Source organism: Bidens hawaiensis, unplaced genomic scaffold, assembly GCF_021521415.1.
Source record: "Bidens hawaiensis isolate Kalapana, Puna unplaced genomic scaffold, B.hawaiensis_p1.1 tig00036478_1, whole genome shotgun sequence".
NCBI classification, from domain to species: domain Eukaryota; kingdom Viridiplantae; phylum Streptophyta; class Magnoliopsida; order Asterales; family Asteraceae; genus Bidens; species Bidens hawaiensis.
This window is the reverse complement of record NW_027505415.1, coordinates 18791-43348: the sequence shown is the minus strand read 5'-3', so window position 1 is coordinate 43348 and position 24558 is coordinate 18791. Positions and strand designations below refer to the sequence as shown.

Here is a 24558-nt window from a genome sequence, read left to right as displayed (position 1 = left end):
ACACACACATACAAACGGTAATGTTACCGTTATAAACGGTAATGTAACCGTTGTAAAAAGGTTATAAATTTTCACTATAAATAACCAATCATTAACCCCATTTCATTTACAACAAACATTCTTCTTATTAAATTTATCCAAGATAAAGTTCTCAAAATGATTCACCCGGTTTTACTGTTGGTCACTATAATGCTTATACTACTTCTCATTCTAATTTTTAATCTCCCATCTGAAGATTTCGGCATTTTCTTTTTCTTTTATATGTTTATAGCTCTACCAATGTATTGTATCTCATTGTTGATTGATATATATGGATTCTAATATTTATCTTATTATTTGCTCTATTATGTTTAGCAACAAAATGTCAAATATAGCAAAACTCGAATTCCCTGCACTCAACATTTCTGGAGAAAATTATATGTCTTGGACAGCAAATGTCAAAAGACATTTAAAATCTATGGATGTGTTAGACACAATCCAAGAATACAATGATTGCTCTGACCAGGATAAAGCAAGAGCTGATATTTTCATCCATAAACATATTGATGAATTATTACAGCATGAGTATTTTAATTATGATAACCCATATATGATATGGGAAGATTTGAAAAGCAGATTCGGTCATCTAAGGGAAGTTTTACTTCCTACTTCTAGAGATGAATGGAACAGTCTTAGGTTCCAAGATTTTAAGAGGGTAAATGATTACACCTCTGCTTTATACCGAATTTGTTCAAAGCTAGAATTTTGTGGGTATCCCGTAACAGAGGAAGAAAAGTTAGAGAAAACTTTCTCCACATTTCATGCATCAAATATAAACTTGCAAACACATTATCGTTTGCAGAATTTTAGGAGATACTCTGATCTAAATGCATTACTCCTTGTAGCAGAGAAAAATAATGAATTATTGATGAAAAATCATCAATCTCGTCCCACGGGTTCATTAGCAATACCAGAAGCACATGTTGCTCACAAAAGTTCTCATAAAAATTCTGATCATAAATGGGAACAAAGTCGAGGATGAGGCCGTGGACGTGGACGTGGTCATTTTGACAAAAGGCATTTTAATGACCGTAAGCATCCATTCAAATGGAACAATAACTCTTACGGTCGTGGTCGTGGCCGTGGTCGTGGTCGTAACCAGAGAGCCAATAATTATCATGTCCCACACAATACCAATTCCAACCACCAAAATAAAGGGAATGAAGCTGGTAGGTCCGAAAACAATGGCACTTCATGTTTTAGATGTGGAAGTACAAACCACTGGGCAAAGGCTTGTCGCACAGCTCCACATCTGTGTGAACTGTACCAAGCCTCTCTAAAAGGAAAAGAGAAAGAAGTGAACCATGTTGATAACTTTAATAATATCAATGCTGAGCTGAGCGTTGAAGACTTTGGGGTGGAACTTTGAAACAAAGTTGCTTGACTACTATAATTAGATGCAATTATTAAGTGTGTTCTCATTATCTTTAATTATGTAGTTCCTCTTTCATGTACTACTTGTGTTTCAATTAAATAAAGTTCTTATTAAAATATCATATGTCTTCGTTATACACTTATTTTTTTTTCTTAATATTTTTCAAGATTTAAAATGAAAATCACCGGAGCACAAGATCAAACAAATGAAGAAGATATATGTATAGCGGATAGTGGAGCCACGCATACTATACTTAGATCTAAAAAATATTTTTATAAACTGAAACCAACAAAAGGGATCATCAATACAATATCAGGTCCTACAAACTTGATAGAAGGAGTGGGAAAAGCTAATTTAGCATTACCAAATGGTACAAAGCTCAAAATAGAAAATGCTTTATTTTCCCCAAAATCAACAAGAAATTTGTTGAGTTTCAGAAACATATATCATAATGGATATGATACTCAGTCAAGGACTGTTAGTAATGAAAAATATTTGCATATCATAAGCAAAGATCAAATATTGGAAAAATTGCCAATGCTCCATTCTGGTTTGCATTATACATATATAAATGTGCCTCAAGCACATATGACAGTCAAAGAAAATTGTTGCGATTCTGGTATCATAAACTTATGGCATGACAGATTAGGCCATCCAGGATCCACAATGATGAAAAGGATCATTGAAAATACACATGGGCATCCACTGAAAGGTCAAAAGATCCACAAAATAGATAAAATGCCTCAATGTACATCTTGTACTCTTGGAAAATTAATTACAAGGCCTTCGCCATTAAAAGTCGATAAAAAAACACCAATGTTTCTTGAAAGAATTCAAGGTGACATATGTGGACCAATTCATCCACCATGTGGACCATTTAGATACTTCATGGTCTTAATAGAAGCATCCAGCAGTTGGTCTAATATCTCTTTATAATCGACTCGTAATGTTGCTTTTGCAAAATTTCTTGCTCAAATTATCAAATTACGTGCACATTTTCCGGATTATACCATTAAAAGAGTAAGGCTTGATAATGCGAGAGAATTTACATCACATGCTTTTGATGATTATTGCATGTCTGTGGGGATTGTTGTAGAACACCCTGTTGCTCATGTACACACACAAAATGGCTTAGCCGAGTCGTTGATCAAACGCCTACAGCTAATAGCTAGACCATTAATAATGAGGACAAAATGGCTTAGTCGAGTCGTTGATCAAACGCCTACAGCTAATAGCTAGACCATTAATAATGAGGACAAAACTCCCTGTTTCTATTTGGGGTCATGCAATTATGCATGCTGGATTATTAATCCGCGTGAGACCAAGTGCAAATCATAAATACTCTCCCACACAACTTATTTCTGGAAATGAGCCAAATATCTCTCATCTTAGAATTTTTGGTTGTGCTGTGTATGTTCCTATTGCACCACCACAACACACAAAAATGGGTCCCCAAAGAAGGTTGGGAATATATGTTGGATATGAAACATCTTCCATCATAAGATACCTTGAACCTTTAACAGGTGATGTATTTACAACACGTTTTGCTGATTGTCATTTTAACGAGACAATGTTCCCGACATTAGGGGGAGAAATGAAAAAGCAAGAAAGAGATATATCATGGTGTGTGCCATCATTGTTACACCTAGACCCAAGATCAAAACAAAGTGAGACAGAGGTTCAAAAAATAATACATCTACAAGAAATTGCAAATCAGTTACCTGATACATTTACTGATATAAACAGGGTCACTAAATCTCATCTACCAGCTGCTAATGCTCCAGCTCGAGTTGAGATTCCAAGCAAGCAAAACCATAATAATGCACCTCATGAATCTCAAAAACGTTTAAAACGTGGAAGGCCAATCGGTTCAAAGGATAAAAATCCTCGAAAAAGAAAGAGTTCTGAGAAGGATACTGACCCTAAGGAAGGAATGATTGACAAAACCTTCCCTCAGGAAAGAATAAATGATATAACATTTCCTCAGGAAGAAATAAATGATTCCAATAAAGAATTGTCAATAAACTATGGTAAATCACATATAATGTGGGATCAAGATGAAATGGAAAATATTGATGATATATTTTCTTATTCTGTGGCAAGCGATATCATGGAAGAAAATGATGACCCTGAACCAAAATCTGTAGATGATTGTAAAAATCGACAAGATTGGAACAAATGGAAAGATGCTATGCAAGCTGAATTAAACTCACTAAACAATCGAAAGGTTTTTGGACCTATTGTCATTACACCAAAGTCAATGAAACCTGTAGGATATAAATGGGTTTTTGTGAGAAAACGAAATGAGAAAAATGAAGTTACAAGATATAAAGCAAGACTTGTAGCTCAAGGTTTTTCTCAGAGGCCAGGAATTGACTATGAAGAAACGTATTCTCCTGTCATGGATGCTATTACGTTTAGATATTTAATCAGCTTAGCAGTCTCTAAAAATTTAGAGATGCGCCTTATGGATGTTGTCACAGCTTACTTGTATGGATCACTAGATAGTGACATCTATATGAAAATTCCCGAAGGATTAAAACTCCCCGATGCAATAAGCTCAAAGCCTAAGGAAATGTATTCCATCAAATTACAAAGATCCTTGTATGGACTGAAACAATCTGGAAGGATGTGGTACAATCGTTTGAGTGATTATTTGATAAGCAAAGGATACACAAATAATCTTATTTGTCCATGTGTCTTCATCAAGAAGACAACATCATGATATGTGATCATAGCTGTGTATGTTGACGATCTAAATTTAATTGGGACACAAAAAGAAATTAATGAAGCAATTGCTCTTTTAAAGAAAGAATTCGAAATGAAAGATCTTGGAAAAACCAAATATTGTCTTGGTTTACAAATTGAGCATATGCATAATGGGATACTTGTGCATCAGTCAACTTATACTGAGAAACTCTTAAAACGTTTCAATATGGACAAAGCAAATCCTTTAAGCACACCGATGGTTGTTAGATCACTCAATGTTGACAATGATCCATTTCGTCCTTGCGAAGATAATGAAGAGATTCTTGGTCCCGAAGTACCATACCTCAGTGCAATTGGAGCACTTATGTATCTTACTAACTGTACAAGACCTGACATTTCTTTTGCAGTTAATTTATTGGCAAGATTCAGTTCATCCCCTACTAAAAGACATTGGAATGGCATTAAACATATTTTTTGGTATTTAAAAGGAACTGTTGATTTAGGTTTATTTTATCCTAACGATTCAAAAGAAGGGTTAGTTGGTTATGCAGATGCAGGTTATTTATCTGATCCCCATAAAGCAAAATCTCAAACTGGATACGTATTTAAGAATGGAGGAACTGCGATTTCATGGCGTTCTCAGAAACAAACACTCATTGCAACATCTTCAAATCATGCTGAAGTCATTGCATTGCATGAAGCTTCAAGAGAATGTGTATGGTTAAGATCTATGTCACGACACATATTGATTTCTTGTGGACTAGAGAAAGATCGAATTCCAACTCCTATCTATGAAGATAATGCAGCTTGTGTCTCGCAAATGAAGGAAGGATATATCAAAAGTGACAGAACAAAGCATATACCACCAAGATACTTTGAGTATACTCGAGACCTTATTAAAGACAATCAGGTTGAAATGAGATATGTCCAGTCCAGCAACAACTCAGTTGATCTTTTCACAAAATCACTTCTCACAGCAACATTCAGGAAACATGTTCATGATATTGGCATCCGCCATGTACGAACAATGTAATGACCTGCAATTTGAGGGGGAGCTATATACTGCACTCTTTTTCCCTTAGCTAAAGTTTTTTCCCATTGGGTTTTCCTTTAGCAAGGTTTTTAATGAGGCGGTACTTCAAGACCCCAAAGTTTTTTGAAAATGTGTCATCCAAGGGGGAGTGTTGTGAACCACCGACACTTTTTGTGTATGACACATTTTTCATTTGTCAAACCAATGATATAATCTTGTCCCCCTAAATAGTGATTATAAACAGTGTTTTGATATTATAAATACTATGTATCTTGATCGATTTAATGTATCCAGTAAAAATTCTCATATTCTCATATTTCCTTGTTTCTTGATAACTCCAAGTTCATATATTATTCTAATAAGCTTGTTATATTTAGGGCTAATATCATAACAGACTGTTAATTAAAATTATAGAGTTAAAGGTAGGAGATACGATGTGAACGCATTATCCAAAGCAAACAATCTATTTTTGAGTTATATTAAAATGTCAACTTTGTTGGGCCTTTAAAATTAATTGAAATTGATACTAAATACAAAAGCAAATAAATAAATAAAGTTAAGATAAGTTAATTTAAATCATTGGGCATTTTAGGAATTGACAAAAGATGTTTCAATTTATTTTTTTTTTTGAATGTTTAAGCTTTCCTCTTACTATTTACATTATACCGTCAATGCCAGGAATCGAACCCTGGATCTCTCACCCAAAGGCCAAAGCCTTTACCATCCCACCAAAGTGGTGATGGCAAAAAAAAATGATGGGCGCACAAATTTTATTCTTTTGTTGTTTTCTTAATTTCTTTTAAAAATACTATAACTACTTTATATAGAATTCCAAATCAAATTATGTTACAAAGAAAAAACAATAATGCTTCTCCTAATCACCAAAAATCAATGTCATCACATATTTGGATCGAATGCTAGCATGGATAAGTTTGTTCAACCCACGAAAACACTTGCGGAAACTGAGAGTTTGAGATGGACAAAAGTTAAACACTTCAGCTATATATAGCAGATAGGGAATCAAACGTCTCAGTCTGAAACATTCAAATTCCGTCATTGAAAAGTTGAGTATTTTTTTTTTATTTTTTTTAGGTAATTGTAAGTATATAAATTTATAATTTTAAAGGTAGTTAATAACTTTTTTTTAATTATATGTTTGAATAACTGTTAGGTTTATTTATGCCAGTTGGTTATACAACAAATGATTGCTACGAGGTTAAGAACGTCATTAGATCCAACCAAAGAAAGCAAATTGGAAAAGCATATAAAGGTCCTGGATCCTAATATCTCTTTTTACCCCCCTATGGTTATATAATTTGTCTCGGTGTCATTATTTATTTGGGTAATCTTGCTAATAAGTTGAAAGCAATTTAACGTTTTATTTTATTAAATAAAACAGCAAATTGTGTGTTGTAAATTGTAATGCCAACAATTTTCACATAATTCTGTTATGTCCAAGCTATAAGAAAGGTCTCATCTTAACATCAGTAACAAATTTAACATGCAATAACCGAAGATGAGATGAGAACTATAGAGTTAAATGTAATTGAGTAAGAGAAATTCAAGATGATCTGACATAGCTTAAACAAATTTTGATTGATTCAGTTACAAAAGGTATCTTTGTTTAGTTGGTACCAACTAAACCAATCAAAATCCTTGAACTACGAATCGCACAAAGCTTAAACATGTAATACCTTTCTTAAAGATTTTATTGTGAAAACTCCATAGGTTTCCTTATTCCATCTCCAGCCATCGTCATCATCTTTGCACCTGTGTTTCTTGATCATACACTTAAGATTGGCAAGATCCATTTTATCACAAATTAAGATACCTTAACGCTGATGGAACAACTGGACTTAAAGCTCATGCCCCTTTGCAAACTACCTTTAATGTTGGTCGTCTTATCCAGATGATTGATGAAGGCCCAAGTATTGATGAACAGGCCATATAATATTTGGAGGCCCATTATCGTGTCTCCAAAGGTGGTCCACGAAAACGGGCGTAACTTGGCCCACGAAGCTCCGTTTCAGGCCAATTACCAGTCAAATCGAAGCTTGAGACGAGGAGCACATTGTGGCAAACAGCCTATGGCGGTTTGGCCCCTGTCTGAAGCCCAGAAACAACTCCTAAATAAAGTTATGGGCCATTTTATGTTTTTTTTTGTCAGTTTTTATGTTTTTGTGTTTGTGTTTGGTCCATTGCCCATTTGAGGCCCATTTCGCATTTGAAACTCTATTTATATTATGTTGATGTAATCTGAAGAGATAGACTTGAATTTCAATAATAATTATTTCTCTTCATATTTCCCTGACTTTTGGGTGGGATTTGGGGGTTACTTGAAGTTCATCACGGGAATTCGTAGAATCAACGTGATTTGACCTTCGTTATCATTTTACCGCTGCATCAATGATCATATGAAATGTATGCCAAGAACGACCACTCGTCGGTTGAAAAGGGTTTGGTCATTTTTGTTACAACCAAAGTAGCCATTGTTTGGTAGGCGATGAGTGAAGCCATAGTTATGCCTCATTTTCGCAGCCATTACGACCACGTGCAATTGAGGCACATAATTCTTCAATTTTTGTGGTGTATTTTTCAAATATCATGGTGATATTATTAATTACACTTTGTCAATCTCGCGCCTATATCCATTGGGGAGACTTTGTTGCACGTTTTCGTCATTTGTCATCATGATGCTAACGAGCTCTGATACCAGCTGACGTAGAGCTAAAGCAAAGAAACAAATAATAAACTCAAGGAAGAAAATATATTTCAATATTAATGATAATGTAATGCTTAAATTGATATATCAAAGCTTATTTTATAGGACGAGTCTAAATATGACAAGTTAAATCACGATGGAACTATAGAAGTACTTGCTTAAAAACAAATATGTCTTCCTATAGTCGCTTGGATTATTCAAATCAAATGATTCACATGTTTTTATATAAAATAAGAAACAAATCAATAACTTTTTAATTTTAAATGTCGGGGTAAGGTAGGCAAAGTGCGTGATCTTTTGAAATTGGTCCTTTTCGGTCACATTTTACGTTATCTAGTTGTTTCAAGTAAAAGTCTATTAATACTAGAATCAGCTATGTATCATCTTCTTTGGTAAATGTGTTAGGATAAATGTTGACCACTCATTTATAAACCTAATTAGCAAACTTCCTTTGAGAGAAAATTACAATTCACTTTTGCTATTTTACAAGCATGATGCACAACACTAATAAGCATGACATTTTCTAACTTACAATTTTGCTCGATGTAAAGCGATCATCTACACACTAAAGTTTGACTTTTACACTTTTTTTCGTTTTAACCAATGATGCTATGTCATCCAAACACCACATTACGCTCATCATCCTCGTCATGTGCGTGTGTGCCGGTGTTAGTTTAACTTCTTTAAGGTTAAACTTGTGTGTTTTAATCCCGTAATTTTTGTTTGTTTAAAAGTAAATACTATACCTGGTGTTCTAGTTCATGTGTGTGTAGATCTATTGATAAAGAAAATACCCCTTAACTAGTTTTTTAACGATAATTTTAAATGCCACCTAACTTTGTATTTGCAAACTTTTGAACTCACATCAATTTTGTGAGGAATAAAATCATACAACTAGATCCTAGTCATGAGTCCTTAACTACTTGTAAATGTCAATCTAGTCAAACTATTGTTTTTTATGCAATAATTAACTTTTTTTAATTGAATGGCCAACTTTATTAACCACAAGAGTTAAATGTAATTGTGATACTGGTTAAGAAATCAAAATTACGTGTATTCCCTCATATTGTAACAAGATACTTATTGTAGTGGTAACATATATGATGGCATAGATTTAACGAATAAATTCCGCCAGTCATTTAAATTATATAAGTCTGTATCATACGATTAATGTATCCATCTGCAATGTTGAAAAACTTATTAGAAAACGTTATTCTTATTTAGAATTTATTGAGAAAACCAACATCGATGAGTCACGTCAACAAGATTACGACATCCATGAACTTCAGAGATTCATGATAATCAGCTCCATTTAATATGAAAATTTAATGTCATTTTGATTATAATGGATGATCCATCCAGATATCCAATAATGTAATTTATTATGATATCAATTACATATTTTGTAAACCTAATGCAGTTTAAACATATGTAACAAAAAAAGGATGCATATAGCTATATTATTAAGTATTAGGGAACGTTGATGGAAAATATAAAAGAGTAATTCGCTAAATGATTTGTGACAGCTTCTTTAAATTCGACTTTTCAAGGGTTGAACATGTGTCACATGACAATATGTGATAACTACATGGTCCACGACCCTCTCCCCTTCATACAATCCTGGAACATAAATATGGTAGAATTAGGTATGGCCTAGAAATGCATTCCTTTTATATGGGAAACTATTGTCCAATAATTGTTTTTTAAAGCAAATTATGATTTTAATCAAAAAAATTTCCACCTAATTATTTCCTTTAATAGCAAATTTAAACATCACATCTCAACATGAAAAACAAAAATATCAAGTAATCTTCGTATCAATTGGTTATGGTCTAGCAGTAGGAAGACTTAGGTTAATCAGTGAAGAGTCAAATAATTTAAACATGTGATGACTTAACTGAAAAACTTAATATCCGTTAGTTTAAAGGAAACAAAATATGATACGTTGCCATTCAAAAAACATAGGAGTGGACTTTTTAAAGAATCTGATCCATAAAATGAATATGTTTAAAACAAAATTTGTAATTTAGTAATTCAGTTTTTAACAATTTACACCCTTACTGACTTTTCATAAATGGGTTTTGGTTAGTTTGTTACATTGTCAGACAATGATTTGTTTCTTATACAGTTATGCTGCATGTGCATCTTCTCTCCCCTCTTTAACTAGACTGTGGCTGTGTGATACAGAAACAAGAACGGTACAATTATTTGCCTTAAATACAATTCGATACTGGAAGATTTAAATGGTGCCTTCATTGACCCTCCAACTCAACAACTCAATGTTCAATATTTTTATTTAAAATGTATACAATAAATATGTGTAAATCATTTCTCAAAATGTCGTTATTTATTTAATTTTTGATTCGTGATTTTGACGTGCAACTAATAACTAACATTTAATAGTTGATTATTATCTAAACACCAAAGTCCCAATGCATACGCATATCATACATATTTATATAAATGAAAAATCTAAAACCAACTAACGAGCCAAAAATAACTTGAGGACAAAGTTATTATAAATATTGAAGAAATCTAAACATAATTTTTTTGTACTATGTTGGTTAATTTACCATGCTTTTTGGCCATTCACAAGTTAAATAAATAAGTCTTTTCATATAATTCTTTGTTTGTTATTTTTTTAAATGTTTATTATTGTATCGGTGATCGACTTATTGCTCCAGGAATTACTTCTCTATTCATTACTTAATACTTAACAACGATTATTTGAATTCAGCCTACTTGTTTAAATGAATCAGCTCAGCTGAGTTCTTGAGATTTCTCATGACAATAATTCGGCCCCAATCAACATGATGGGTCTTAACACCTTGCTAAAAGACTTGTTGGTGCTAACAACCGCAACAAGCAGAAACACATTACACACACACTCTTGTTTACATGGTTATCTGCGGGTTTGGAAGCCGAATACTATGCTAGCTTTTTGAAGAGGCACATGTTCCCCATTGAGGATGAGGGAGGAGATCAAGCTATCTACGTTTAACTACCTAAAGTATAAGGCTATAGAAAACTAGCTTGACTTATGCTAAACTAACTTCCTTTATTATTAAGTTATGTTCGTACATATATTACTTGTGCTGATGAACCAAAATTTCAAATGAGTTTATATAGAACATTTACTAGTTCCTCTAAATAATATTAGTTATTTTTAAAGACTAACAAATTTTATTGAAACAACAGCTAGAGGCTAAACACCCAAATACAACAAAACACCATAGCCTTACCCCCTTAAAACTGACCTATTCCGCACACAAAGAAAACTGACAACCTTGATCTTCTCCACCAAAACCGATCAACGATTATATACCACTGCATTCCAAGCCTTCCACAAACACCAAATAGTGATCAAAGAAATTGCCTGAAACACCTTCGACTTTTTCTTAGGAAGCGTTGTATATACATATCAAGCAACCCTGGAAATCGAAAAGCATAAACCTCGTAAACTTTACACCAATGAAAGATAATATGCAAATATGCAATACACCTTATTGACACGTAAAAACTATAATGTTCTGCTGTCTCATTAGACTCCCCACTCAGGACATGATGTTAATTAACTGGACTTATTATTCACTTGGTAGTTGGTACTGCTTTATTGCTTTTGACTTTTGGATACCAAAATTCAATAAAAGTCAAAACCCTAAACTGATTTGCTTTATGATTTTGTTCTTCATGCATGTGCTTAACTAATTAGTGCTTTAATTTATGATCATATATACATACTTGGTTCGAAGAATTTAAGAATGTTTCAAGGTGAGTTCACATCGGCATATATATATATATATATACCGTGTTCTTGTTTTCATGTTAATTATATTTATATGCACTTGAAAGCTGTCGGTTGATAAATTCTTACAAGAATTTTCTGAGTTGGATGCTTTTCTCTTCTTTTTATGTTTAGTGGGATGATCAGGAATATTTGCTAAAAATCAGTAGGTAACAAGCATCTCAACATCGATTTTAGCGAATCATATTACACAAACTTACAGATTCAGTAGTACACACATATTAACCAGCTTTGTATTTTTACCATTGGCTCTAGTTTCTTTTAGTATCCTACGGTAAAGAAGATAGTAACATCTTGGATTCTTATAACATGACTTGTTTATCAACCTCTATGAATCATCTTTAGAGTCCTGTAACTTATTGCATAAATTTTTATTTGCGTCACATTTGGTATTTGAAACTTTTTTCCATTATTCTATTTCTGTTCTATTCGAGTATTTTCTTTACAAGAAAAATGAAAAAAGAAGTAGGGCAAGTGCTTCAGGTCAACCGCACCCAACTCATATAGAAAACAAGTTGGCCACTGTCTCTGAAATTTCGGGTGCCTGAAGTGGGCATAAAAAAATAGGTCCTTATGTTAAGTTTTTCTATAAAAATAGTGTGTTTTTTTTTAATATTAGGGGTCTAATTAAAAAAGGTTTGTGGGTTTAGTTGCAACATGTTTCAAGGTTTATTGTTTTTATGTTTTAAATTCGGTCTCTTACATATACATGTTTCTTTAAAAAAAATCAGGCTTCCCATCAGAATAAATCATTAGAGGTCGCCCATCTCTGCTCTAAGTAAAAGTCGTGTATGGTGGTTATACAACCCGCCTAAACGGTCCATTTTGTCAGTTCGCGCTATTAATTAATAACGTAATTGTATTTATTATATATTTAATGTATGTTATCACTACTTCCCTAAACAATGGAATCCTAGAATCCAATGATAAATGCTGCGATCACCAAAATATTCACACTTCATGAAACAAATTACACAATCATGTGACAGACCAGAGCCAATAAAAGTAATTAAGTGCGCTCGTGCTAATTTTAATCATATAACTTGCAATACGTACACACATGTGAATCATGTATATCGGTTATGATTGTGCATGATCAATAAAGAAAAGAATGATACAGCATCAACCGTACATGATGGTGATTCACTTATACTTTAGTAGAAGAGGTTGGCGAAACAATTTGTTCCTGAAAGTCGTTCATGATGGGAACATATGATGACCATATCCCAATATGTAGTTCAAGGACAATCAATTTATAGGGAATAAGTGAAAGGGTACGATTGACATGTTTGAGGAATGAGAACGTACGTTGATTCTTACGTTTCAGTGAACAATCTCAAGACTTTTTTTAATATTATTATTATGCAATGAAAATATATAAAATCACGAAATGAATATTTGTCTAGGTCACGAGCGAATTTAATTTATCATGTTTTGCGCTACTTATGTTGAAATGTAAAGTAGTTCATTTAAAAGCTTGGTTGAGGTGCATTTTCAAACATTTTTCCATAAGGCTTTACCCATATATTAACATGTAACTTGCTCCTGATCCCCACCAAATGGCCATATGCAGCAATCATGCAGTGATTTCCTTCAAATTTAGAAAGTTACTCTTACGATATTCTCATTAAATGAAAGTCCATAGAAATGCCATTAAAAAGAAAAATAATGTATTATTGAATGTGTAGCATGTACATGAAGTTTCGTTTTACTAAGATAATTAATGTGATACTAAAATAACATATTATGCTTTGCTCGTAACTTAAATAATCAAATAATAAACCAGCATAACTTGATAAAATAATTCAAAAGAATAGTAAAACTAACTCGAACCATAATTGTCTTCAATCGGGCGTGATTTGGTTGCTCAATTACGGTTACTAGTAGTCATAAATGGAAAACATAAATTAACAATAAACAATCGATCCATAATAGTTGGAATAACAACAGTCAATTAGAACCGGATTCTAATAACTTTAGTGACTAAGACTAAGCCTATTATACTTAAAAATGTATTTGATTTCAAACTAAAAGTTTATTCGGGTTGTTCAAGTTGACCCGAAACTTATAAACCGAACCCGAGAACCAACCCAAATTACTTCGATTCGGGTTCGGGTTACCCTTTTCTCGGGTTCGGGTTAATTCGGGTTCAGGTACAAGTTTTATCGGGTTGGGTTTCGGGTAAAGGTGACAGCCCTAATACAAGTATATTAAAACTAATGTTATTATAAAAATTATCCTTTAATACATATTCTTGTTTTAAATTTACAAATATCATAAAATTCACCTGAACTACAACAGGCTCAGGCGGCGGCTTAAGCAGTGATTTCAGCGATTCTTCAGTCAACACTATATGACGCAATATTGTTGAATGAATTCGAACCTAAACTTTAACAACAACGCAGTATCTTAGTTGAAATCGTTGGTAACATAAACCAGCAAAAGTTAATAGCCGCGTGAAACAGGAACTCAATTATACCGTACAAGTCATTCACTTTCTTTTTCGGCTGCTTCAATCACACTTCCATCTCTAACTCTTTCTATCTCACATCATCATCGTCTTCACTCTTCAGATTTGTTAAAAACAAATTAATCATTTGCAGGTTGGTTTTCTTTATTAATCCAACATGGGATCTGGATCTGGAGCTGTAAATTTGCTTAAATTAATCGCCCAAAACTTCGACATTCTTGCTGGGTAATTTATTCATACTTTAAATTAACATCTTGTACCTTCATATCTTGTTAATTAAACATAAACCCATATTATGATTACTATTTTTAGTGAATTAAAGTTTGAATTTTTAGGGTTTTGTGAGGAAACTGATTTGTATTAATTGTGTGTTTTATCTTGCAGCCCAGTGGTTAGTTTGGCTTATCCTTTGTAAGTTTTATTGTGAATAGATTGTGGGTTTTGTGTTGTTGTGTAAAATAATTAGTGTTGATATGGTTATGTTGATGTGCAATAGGTATGCTTCGATTAGGGCGATTGAGACTAAGTCTCCGGTGGATGATCAGCAATGGCTGACGTATTGGGTTTTGTATTCTATGATTACGCTCTTCGAGTTAACGTTTGCTAAGCTTATTGAATGGTAAAGTTGTATGCTTTATAGTTATCGGTGGTTGTTTTTCATAGGAACGGGTTTGAGTGGGCTGATTGAGATAACTAAATGCGGGTCAGAATGTGTTTATATGGGACGGGCAACCCGGCCTTGGTACATGGGTGACATGGCATCGGACGTGTAACCGATGTTGGTATGAGTGTTGCTCAGCACCAAAATGCGCTTAACCGACATTGACACGCAAGTAACCAACGCCTCCTGCGGAGCTGGTTACACATCGAGCATCGGGTTAAGCGCGTATCGGGGACGGGTTACACGCATCTAGTGACACGTAGCGTGCCACAGTGGCACCTGTTATGTGTTTGACGCGGATGCCATTCAGTAGGGGTGTGCGTGGTGCGGTTTTTGGCTAAAACCAAACCGAAAACCAAAACTTTGGTTTTTGGAGTTTTTGAAATCGTTCGGTTTCGGTTTTTTCGGTTTTTGCCATTTGAACTTGAAAATTTTAGGCCGAAAAAAAAGTTGGCAAGAGCTAATGAATTTAGGTATAGATAATTTTGTTAATTGTAAAATAATAGACTGTTATACATCTGATCAAAAATATTGGAGTTACATATTTATTAAATTCTTATAAATTACTTAATATAAAATATAAAAAACAAAAATTTAGGAATTCGGTTCGATTCGGTTTTTTTTACATGCAAAACCAAAACCGAACTGCTAGTGCGGTTTTTACAAAAACATAAAACCAAACCGTCGGTTTTTGTTTTGGTTCGGTTTTTTTTGGTTTCGGATCAGTTTTTTCGGTTTCTTGCACACCCCTACCATTCAGACCTCGTTCTGACCGGTAACACGAACCCACCCGACACGTTTGACAGGCCTATTTATAGTGCAGTTGCTAATTTACGTCTATTTTATTATGTTTATAAAACTTTTCAGGATCCCATTCTGGTCGTATGCAAAGCTGATTGTAACCTGCTGGTTGGTGATACCGTACTTTAGTGGTGCTGCATACGTTTATGAGCAGTATGTTAGACCGTTTTACAATGGAAAACAAACGATTAACATTTGGTATGTTCCAAGAAAGAAAGACGTGTTCAGTAAACCAGATGACATCTTAACTGCTGCTGAGAAGTACATTCAGGAGCACGGGCCGGAAGCATTTCAAGAAATCATTCATCGCGTATGCGTTTTAACTATTTTTTTTATAATTTTTTTACTAATTAGTTACGATATCTCGTTTTCATTATCTATTTGTTTTGTGCAGTCTGATAGGGAAGTGCAGTATAGAGGTAACAGCATATTTTCTGAGGATGATTACAGATACTGAGGTTTGTCTGTCGATCGTTATGAGGGATTTGGGGGCTTGTTTTTGTGTTTGTTGTGGTGGAACTCTTATTAACCGTATGTTAGCTTTCTCAGATTTGAAATATGCTTTATGTCTTGTTTACTTTCTGTAAATCGGGTTGCGTTTACGTACATATTTCTGAATAACATGTCCTATGTTTACCTCTTTGAAGTCGTTACTCGTTGTGCACAGAGACTGTTCATCGCCTTGCTTACTCGGGTTTGTGTACTTTAAGGTTTAAATCTGTTTTCGATATGAAATTTTTGTTTTTAGTTTTTAATTTCACTTAATGGCGTTAAGTTTTAGATGGTGAAGTTTTTATGTTCAAAATATAATCCATTGGTCAACAATAATGTTCCATACCAGCAATGTGACCAATAACACTATTAACTTTCAGTTTTATTGTCAAAGGCAATACAGTTGAGCGGAGAAGTTAATCCGTTTAGCCTTGGCTTTCATTTATGTCGTTTCAAAACAATTTGTAAAATTTTGATTAGCATAAAAACTAGTAAGTTGTTCACTAGAGGCAAATTAAGTTATTTTTGCGTTAAAGTTGGATTGTCTTTGACAACGATAATGAAAGTTTGGAGTGCCACTGATCATATTGGCAATACCGATTATTATCGTTCAATAGCTTCTACTTTCAACTAAACTTTGGTATGTAAAGATGATTTTAAAGTATTTTGTGAAACTAGTGTAGATTAAATTTTAAAGTATTCGGTGGAAACCTGCGTCTTATATGATGCATGTGTTTTCGCCTCCCATCTAGGACTTTAGGCTCCGGATATGCTATCACCTTGGACCTTATTATGAGTGGTGAAATGGAATCAAAGACCATGGTCAGTGGCCTTGAGCATAGGCTCGTCACATTGGATCAACGACCACCTTAACACTGCGCAGGGCGTCCGTGGCGTGACCCCTCTCACCATGGGAATTTTTACACACGTATATGAATTATATTAATTTTAGGTAATCATCTTTTTTATTTCTTTTGAATTAACTTGTGCTCGATAATTTATATAAAAAAAACTACAGTCTTGTTTATTTACTTTTGGAACATTTTGATGCGATGAGCCTATGCTATACCAACCGACGAAACATTGGTATACCTTCCAAAAAGGCTAACAACGTTGATTTGATTATCACAACACCAAAACACGCAACAAGATCATGTTTCTTTGATGAATAAATTTTATAATATGTTATTGCAGTAATATCTTTGGGTTGGATGGTGTAGGTGACTCTTGTTTCTCATCATCAAAGCCGGCAATCTTTGTAATACAACCCTCGGTACATTGCCTCTATTCCAAACTCTCAAGTAAATGATTAAATCCTAGCAACGCCTCCACCCATTTTACCCTTTGCAAGATATAGTAAAATATAAAAAGAATGCGGCTTCTTCTGTGTTGCACTTTTAAATTTCTTGTTACTCAACAAGTACAAATTGTATCAATGATCACTCACAAAGTAAGTGAACATATTAAATAAACATCCAAAACGGGCTTGGGTGTAACATCCTAAAATTTTTATATTGATAAATAAAAGAAAGTTATGTTTAGTAATTTCACGTTTTAGTTATTTAATGTCGAGTAAGGAACGGGTCTTGGGCTTAGTTATTTTATGAACTCGGCCTGTCTCGACCCGTAGGAAGCCAACCCGAGCCTAACCAAACCCGTAGTATATAAACGAAAGTTCTTGACACTTCCACCATTTTTCACCATCTTCCTTCACTTACACCCACCCAAACACTCTCATTTCTAGAGAGAGAAGCTAGAGAGAGAAAGTTCTCAAATCACAAATCCGAGTCCACAATCTTGTTCCTAATCGTTTTTGGTAAGTCCCTCTCGAAAATCATCCGTTTTCATAACCATTTTCGACCTCAAATCGAGCAAAAACTCCCATTTTCGTAACTTGAGTTTTCGGGTCAAAAACCGCCTTGTTTTGGTGTCAAAATGCAAGCTTTTGTGTTTAAAAGTACTAGGAATCGATAGCCCTTTCAATCCCGAGCATTTCCATGTCAAAAACTTCGATTTTGGGTCAAAAATCTGGAAAATCTGGAAAACCCGTGGGTTTCTCCGTCGCCCAGCTTGAAGGAGTCGAATCAGACTCATTCGATCGAACCAGTCGATCGAATCAGTCCATTCGATCGAATGCGTAGATCGAACAAGTCCAGTCGACCGAATAGGGAAGCAACCGAATGGTCTCCAACTCATTCGATCGAATGAGTTTTGTATTCGATCGAATGAGTGTTGTATTCGATCGAACGTGTTCCTATTCGATCGAACGTGTTCCTGTTTGATCGAACGTGTTCCTATTCGATCGAACGTGTTGTATTCGATCGAACGTGTTCCTATTCGATCGAACGTGTTCCTATTCGATCGAATCAAGCCAGAACCAAGCTGTTTCCAAGTTCGCCTAAGGTTTAACTTCGCCTGAAGCGAAGTTCGTCTATAAAATAAATTAAAAACCTAATGGAAAATGTGTTAAGGCAGTTATCGAAAATAAAATTTTTCCAAGCTGACCTGGCAGCTTAACCCCAGCCAGGGGCTCTGCCCCTTGGACCCCGCTAGGGGCTGCCGCCCCTAGAACCCCGCTGCCAGGGGCGCTGCCCCCGGACCCCCGTTCGTTGTGGGTCATATATAGATAGAAATACAAATGAGTAGCAGTAGTTAATTGATATGTGTAAATATTATACAGTTAGCCGAGCCCAGTTAAAGAAAGGAATTACGATCAACGGCGAGCGTAACAGGATCCAGGTGAGTTTCTAGCCCCATTCCTTGTTATGTTTTCGGGGCTGTGTGCATACTTGATGTGTTGTTAATACATTTATCCAAAGTGATAAGTGTATGCCATAGGTGATATATGTGATATGTATGAATGATTGCTTGATGGTTCGTGAACGATCTTCGGATATTGCACGTACTGTCAGGTTGTAACGTTATAAATATGGCAAGTATGATATGTATGTTTATGTGTATGAACGTAAGAAAGTTAATAAAAGAAGGAAATGACGGTTGTATGGTTGTATGGTTACGAAAGGGGTACCGAGCCCTAATAATACTCGAGGTATGATGTATGGTTGTATGGTAACGAAGAGGGAATCGAACCCTACTAATATTCGAAAACATGGGACCAGACCCTAATAATATCTGTGATGTTAGGGACCAGACCCTAATAATATCTGTGATGTTAGGGACCAGACCCTCATAATATCTGTGATGATAGGGACCAGACCCTTATAATATCTGTGATGTTAGGGACCAGACCCTTATAATATCTGTGATGTTAGGGACCAGACCCTTATAATATCTGTGAGGTTATAGGGCGAAAGGCTCTTTAAAACGTATGATTATGAATGTAAAGAAAGTATGTAAGTAAGAAAGAAAGTATGTAAGTAAGAAAGAAAGTATGTAAGTAAGAATGAAGGTATGAGTACTTATGTGTGTATGAAAGAAAGTTATGAGGTTAAGTACGTATGTATGTAACAAGGTATTGTATGGTAGTGTATGATTAACTAGAACTCACTCAGCGTAGCTGACTTTTAGTATGCACGCAGGTGAGTAGGATGAGACAGCTGGCTTGAGTGGAGGACACATGGCAGAAGACTAAAGCCTGGCATCTGAAGATCCGATATGTTTTATAAGTTACGTTTTGATTTTGAAAGACAAGAGGAATGTTTAAAGACATGATTATGAATTGATATGTAATGTTTTATGAAAGTTTTATATTCCGCGTAAAGTTTTTAATTAACTCTGATATTTAGAACTGTGTTTATGAGTAAATCCAACACGAAAGTAGGGTTACCGGTAACGGGGCCTTACAAGTTGGTATCAGAGCAAAGTTCGAGAGATTTAAGCATCCTACATGCTTAGACTCGAACAGAGAATGGGATTTAAGTAAGAAAGGAAAGAAGATGCCAGTTCAAGAATGCCATGTGTCGCTCAAGCAAGATCAGTAAAGGTAAAGTGCATGATTAAATGATGTATGTTAATAAGAAAGGATATGTGAACGATAGGGATAGGAATAATTGACTGTTTAAATTGACAAACTGCTTAAGTAGAACCAGCACAAATAGACTCATAAAGGGAAGTGTATATGACACGGAAAGTAACGTGATCAGCTAATCACAACTGGCCACTGTTATTACCTGTTAGCCTTACTATCCTTGTACTAGATAGTTCCTTGAGTGATGATGTTTGTGTTTTCTCATACAGGATACTGATGGCTGGAGCTGGAGAATTTGTTGAAGCTGGGGGTCGCACTGGACGTCGTGGCAGGCCTCGTCTTGTCCGGCAACCCTCGGTAGAAGAAGCTTCCCACACCGAAGATGAAGGAAGCGCAGCTGGAGGAGACCAGAACAACAACGAGGAAGTTCAACTTAGTCCTGCAGTTCAAGCAGCCATTGTTCAGGCTGTAGTTGCTGCTGTGAAGAACCTGAATCCCGAAGGATCTGCTGGAAGCCGTGAACGAACTGCTGAAGGGGCGGGGTGGTGATGGTAGAAAGGATGGGGAAGGTGAAAGAGGGGCCTCGAGCGGGGATAAGTCTGTGAAAGTCGATGATAGGAGAGGAGGACAAGGTGGGTGCAGCTATAAGTCCTTCAAAGGTTGTGACCCGCCTAAGCTGACTGGTTTAGGAGACGCAATCGCTACTCTCCAGTGGTTAACCGCTATGGACAAGGTTATCCGCATTAGCGAATGCCGTCCCGACCAAGCTGTGGGCTATGCTACTCAGTCATTCGTAGATGAGGCTATGTATTGGTGGGAGAGTGTGGAGCAGAGGAAGACCCGTGAAGAGATCAAAGGGATGAAGTGGGAAGATTTGAAAGAGTTGGTAATGAAGAAGTTCTGTGCAGATGCCGAGGTTGAAAGAACGGAGATGAAGTTCCAGAATTTAAAAGCCGGTATGATGACGCATCGTGAGTATACCACGGAGTTCAACCGACTATCTAGGTTGGTGCCTGACATGGTTGACACTGAAGTCAAGAGAATCAAGTGTTATGTGAGGGGGTTGCCACAAAAGGTCCGCATGTTAGTCAGGGCGGTTCAACCTGCTACTTTTGATTCGGCTGTTGGACTCGCGGAAATGGTCTATGCTGACGTGGCCGCGGATGATGGGGTGGAAAGGGACGAAGAGAAAGAGAAGAAAGGGGTCACTCCTGCTAAACGACCCGGTACTCAGTTATGGAACTCCAGGGATAAGAAACAGAAAGTGTGGGAGAAGAGATCGTGTAAGACCTGCGGAAAGAGGCATGGTGGTGAGTGCAAGTGGGGTAAAAGTTCTAATGTTTGTCTCAAATGTGGAAAGGCTCATGGTGGAGAATGCAGAATGGGGTCGAATGCCTGTTATAAGTGTGGGAAGGTAGGGCATTATGCCAATGAGTGCAGTGCGAAGCCAGCATGTTACAAATGTGGCAAGACAGGCCATATGTCATGGGAGTGCACTGAAGGTGTAGCTGGAGGTAGTGGAAAGAAGGATGCCGATCAAGCTAGGCCCAGAACTAGAGCCTACATGCTGACCCAGGAACAAGCCAGGCAGATTCCGGATGTCGTCACAGGTACGTTTCTAGTGAACGATGTTTCCGCTTCTGTATTATTTGATTCTGGTGCGAATAGAAGTTTTGTAGCTACGACGTTTAGTAAACTAGCTAAAATGAAAGGCTGCCGAGTGTCTGAAACTTTTGTAGTAGAAACCGCAAGTGACACTTCGGTGAAAATAACAAAAATGGTGAAGAATTGTAAGATAGAGTTAGAGGGACATGAGTTCCCTGTTACTTTGTATGTTATGGCCTTAGGAGGGTTCGATGTAGTCTTGGGTATGGATTGGTTGTCTGAGTTTGAGGCTCAGATAGTATGTAAAAGTAAGATGATAAGGTTAAAGTCATTGGATGGTAGTGCGGTGACGGTTTATGGTGATAAGGAGAGTTATGGGCTTAATGTCATTTCGATGATAAAAGCCGAGGGTTTGTTAAGGCGAGGGTGCGGTGCCTACCTGGCGTATGTTGTCAACGCTACGGCCGAGACGAAAGAAATGAAGAATGTTCCTATTGTGCGCGACTACCCAGAAGTATTCCCTGAGGATCTTCCGGGGTTGCCACCTGAGCGAGAGATAGAATTTCAGATAGATCTAGTACCAGGAGCCCAGCCCGTCGCGAAGGCGCCTTACCGTCTAGCACCGTCCGAGATGAAGGAATTGATGTCCCAACTGCAAGAACTCCTCGACAAGGGTTTTATCAGACCGAGTGTTTCTCCGTGGGGCGCACCGGTTTTGTTTGTGAAGAAAAAGGATGGAAGTATGAGAATGTGCATAGACTATCGTGAGTTGAATAAGCTTACGGTAAAGAATAGATACCCCTTGCCTAGGATTGACGATCTGTTTAACCAACTGCAAGGTTCGAGTTGGTTCTCACGAATAGATCTCAGATCAGGCTACCATCAGCTGAAGGTGAAAGAGGTAGACATCCCTAAAACAGCGTTCCGAACGCGGTATGGACACTACGAGTTCCTTGTAATGTCATTCGGTCTAACAAATGCTCCTGCAGCATTTATGGACATGATGAATAGGGTGTGTCGACCGATGTTGGATAAGTCGGTTATCGTCTTCATCGATGATATATTGATTTATTCAAAGAGTGAGTCTGACCATGCCGAGCATCTGAGAGAGGTATTGGAAGTTCTGAAGAAAGAAAGGTTGTACGCCAAGTTTTCGAAGTGCGCGTTCTGGTTAAGGGAAGTGCAATTTTTAGGTCATGTGGTTAATCCGGAGGGGATTACCGTGGACCCAGCTAAGATTGAAGCGATAACGAATTGGAAGACTCCGCAGAATCCGACTGATATACGAAGCTTCCTAGGGTTAGCTGGCTACTATAGGAGATTCATCGAAGGTTTCTCCAAGATAGCCGCACCGCTGACCGGTATGACCCGTAAGACGATAGTATTCAATTGGGGAAAGTTTCAGGAGGAAGCCTTTGAAGAATTGAAGAAGAGACTCACGCAAGCTCCAATCCTTACTTTACCCGATGGTGATGAGGATTTTGTTGTTTGTGCTGATGCCTCGCATCAAGGGTTAGGTTGCGTGTTGATGCAACGAGGGAAGGTGATAGCCTACGCGTCTAGACAGTTGAAGGTCCATGAGAGTACTTACCCGACGCATGATTTGGAGTTAGCAGCTGTAGTGCATGCTCTTAAGATATGGAGGCATTATCTGTACGGCACTAAGTGTACTATCTATACAGATCATAAGAGTTTAAAGTACTTCTTCGAGCAGAAAGAACTGAACATGAGGCAGAGAAGATGGTTAGAATTGATAAAGGATTACGACTGTGAGATTAAGTATTACCCCGGTAAAGCTAACGTGGTCGCTGATGCGTTAAGTCGGAAGAATGAGGAAGTCCTTGCAACAGTGAAGTCATACAAATTGATCATGAACTCAAGTCTTTTTGAAGAAATCATCAAAGTGCAGTCAGAAGTGTTAGTAGACGAAGGGTTAGTAAAGAAAGAAAGGATTTATGGCCAGCAAGATGAGTTGATGGAAAACACTCATGGAGTTAAAACTAGATTTGACCGTATGTGGATTCCACGCCATGGTGATCTTAGAAGTCGAATCTTAGATGAAGCTCATAAGTCAAGGTACTCAATCCATCCTGGAGCTACAAAGATGTACCAAGACTTGAAAAGAGATTACTGGTGGCCAGGAATGAAGAGTGATGTAGTGGATTATGTTAGTAAGTGCTTAACTTGCTTACAAGTCAAGGCCGAGCACCAAAAGCCTTATGGGAAGATGCAACCGCTAGAGATACCTGAGTGGAAATGGGAACACATCACCATGGATTTCATAACTAAGCTACCTCGTACAGCTAAGCAACATGATACCATCTGGGTGATTGTGGACCGTTTGACCAAGAGTGCTCACTTTCTGCCCATACGAGAGGCCATCTCGTCAGAAACGTTAGCAAGCTTGTTCATTAAAGAAATTGTAACCAAGCATGGAGTACCGTTATCGATCGTGTCTGATAGGGATACACGGTTTACTTCGAGGTTCTGGAAGAAATTTCATGAAGCTATGGGGACGAGGTTGAACATCAGTACGGCGTATCATCCTCAAACCGATGGACAGTCTGAAAGGACGATCCAAACCCTTGAGGATATGCTACGTGCTTGCGTTTTAGATTTTGGTGGAAGTTGGGATGATCATCTGCATCTGGCAGAGTTCTCCTATAACAACAGTTACCATTCGAGTATTGGTATGCCACCGTTTGAGATGCTGTACGGTAGACGATGTAGAACCCCGGTGTGTTGGGGTGAGATTGGTCAGAAGGAAATGGGAAGTATAGAAGTGGTTCAAGAAACGTCTTCAAAGTTCGATCAGATCAAAGCAAGAATGAAAGCCGCTCAAGACAGACAAAAGTCTTATGCGGATAAGCGGCGACGACCAATTGAGTTTAACGTTGGCGACTATGTGATGCTTAAGG

The 24558-nt window shown here is 36.6% G+C and overlaps 1 protein-coding gene across 1 annotated transcript; it reads left to right on the top strand.

The window, feature by feature from the left end:
• The first annotated feature begins 14157 nt into the window (after positions 1 to 14157).
• LOC143613052 (HVA22-like protein a) lies at positions 14158 to 16266 on the top strand. Its single transcript, XM_077086874.1, has 5 exons — positions 14158 to 14378; positions 14538 to 14564; positions 14650 to 14772; positions 15682 to 15925; positions 16010 to 16266. Exons 1-5 carry the CDS (start codon positions 14311 to 14313, stop codon positions 16070 to 16072), a joined length of 525 nt encoding a protein of 174 aa, XP_076942989.1. The 5' UTR covers positions 14158 to 14310; the 3' UTR covers positions 16073 to 16266.
• Positions 16267 to 24558: the final 8292 nt, after the last annotated feature.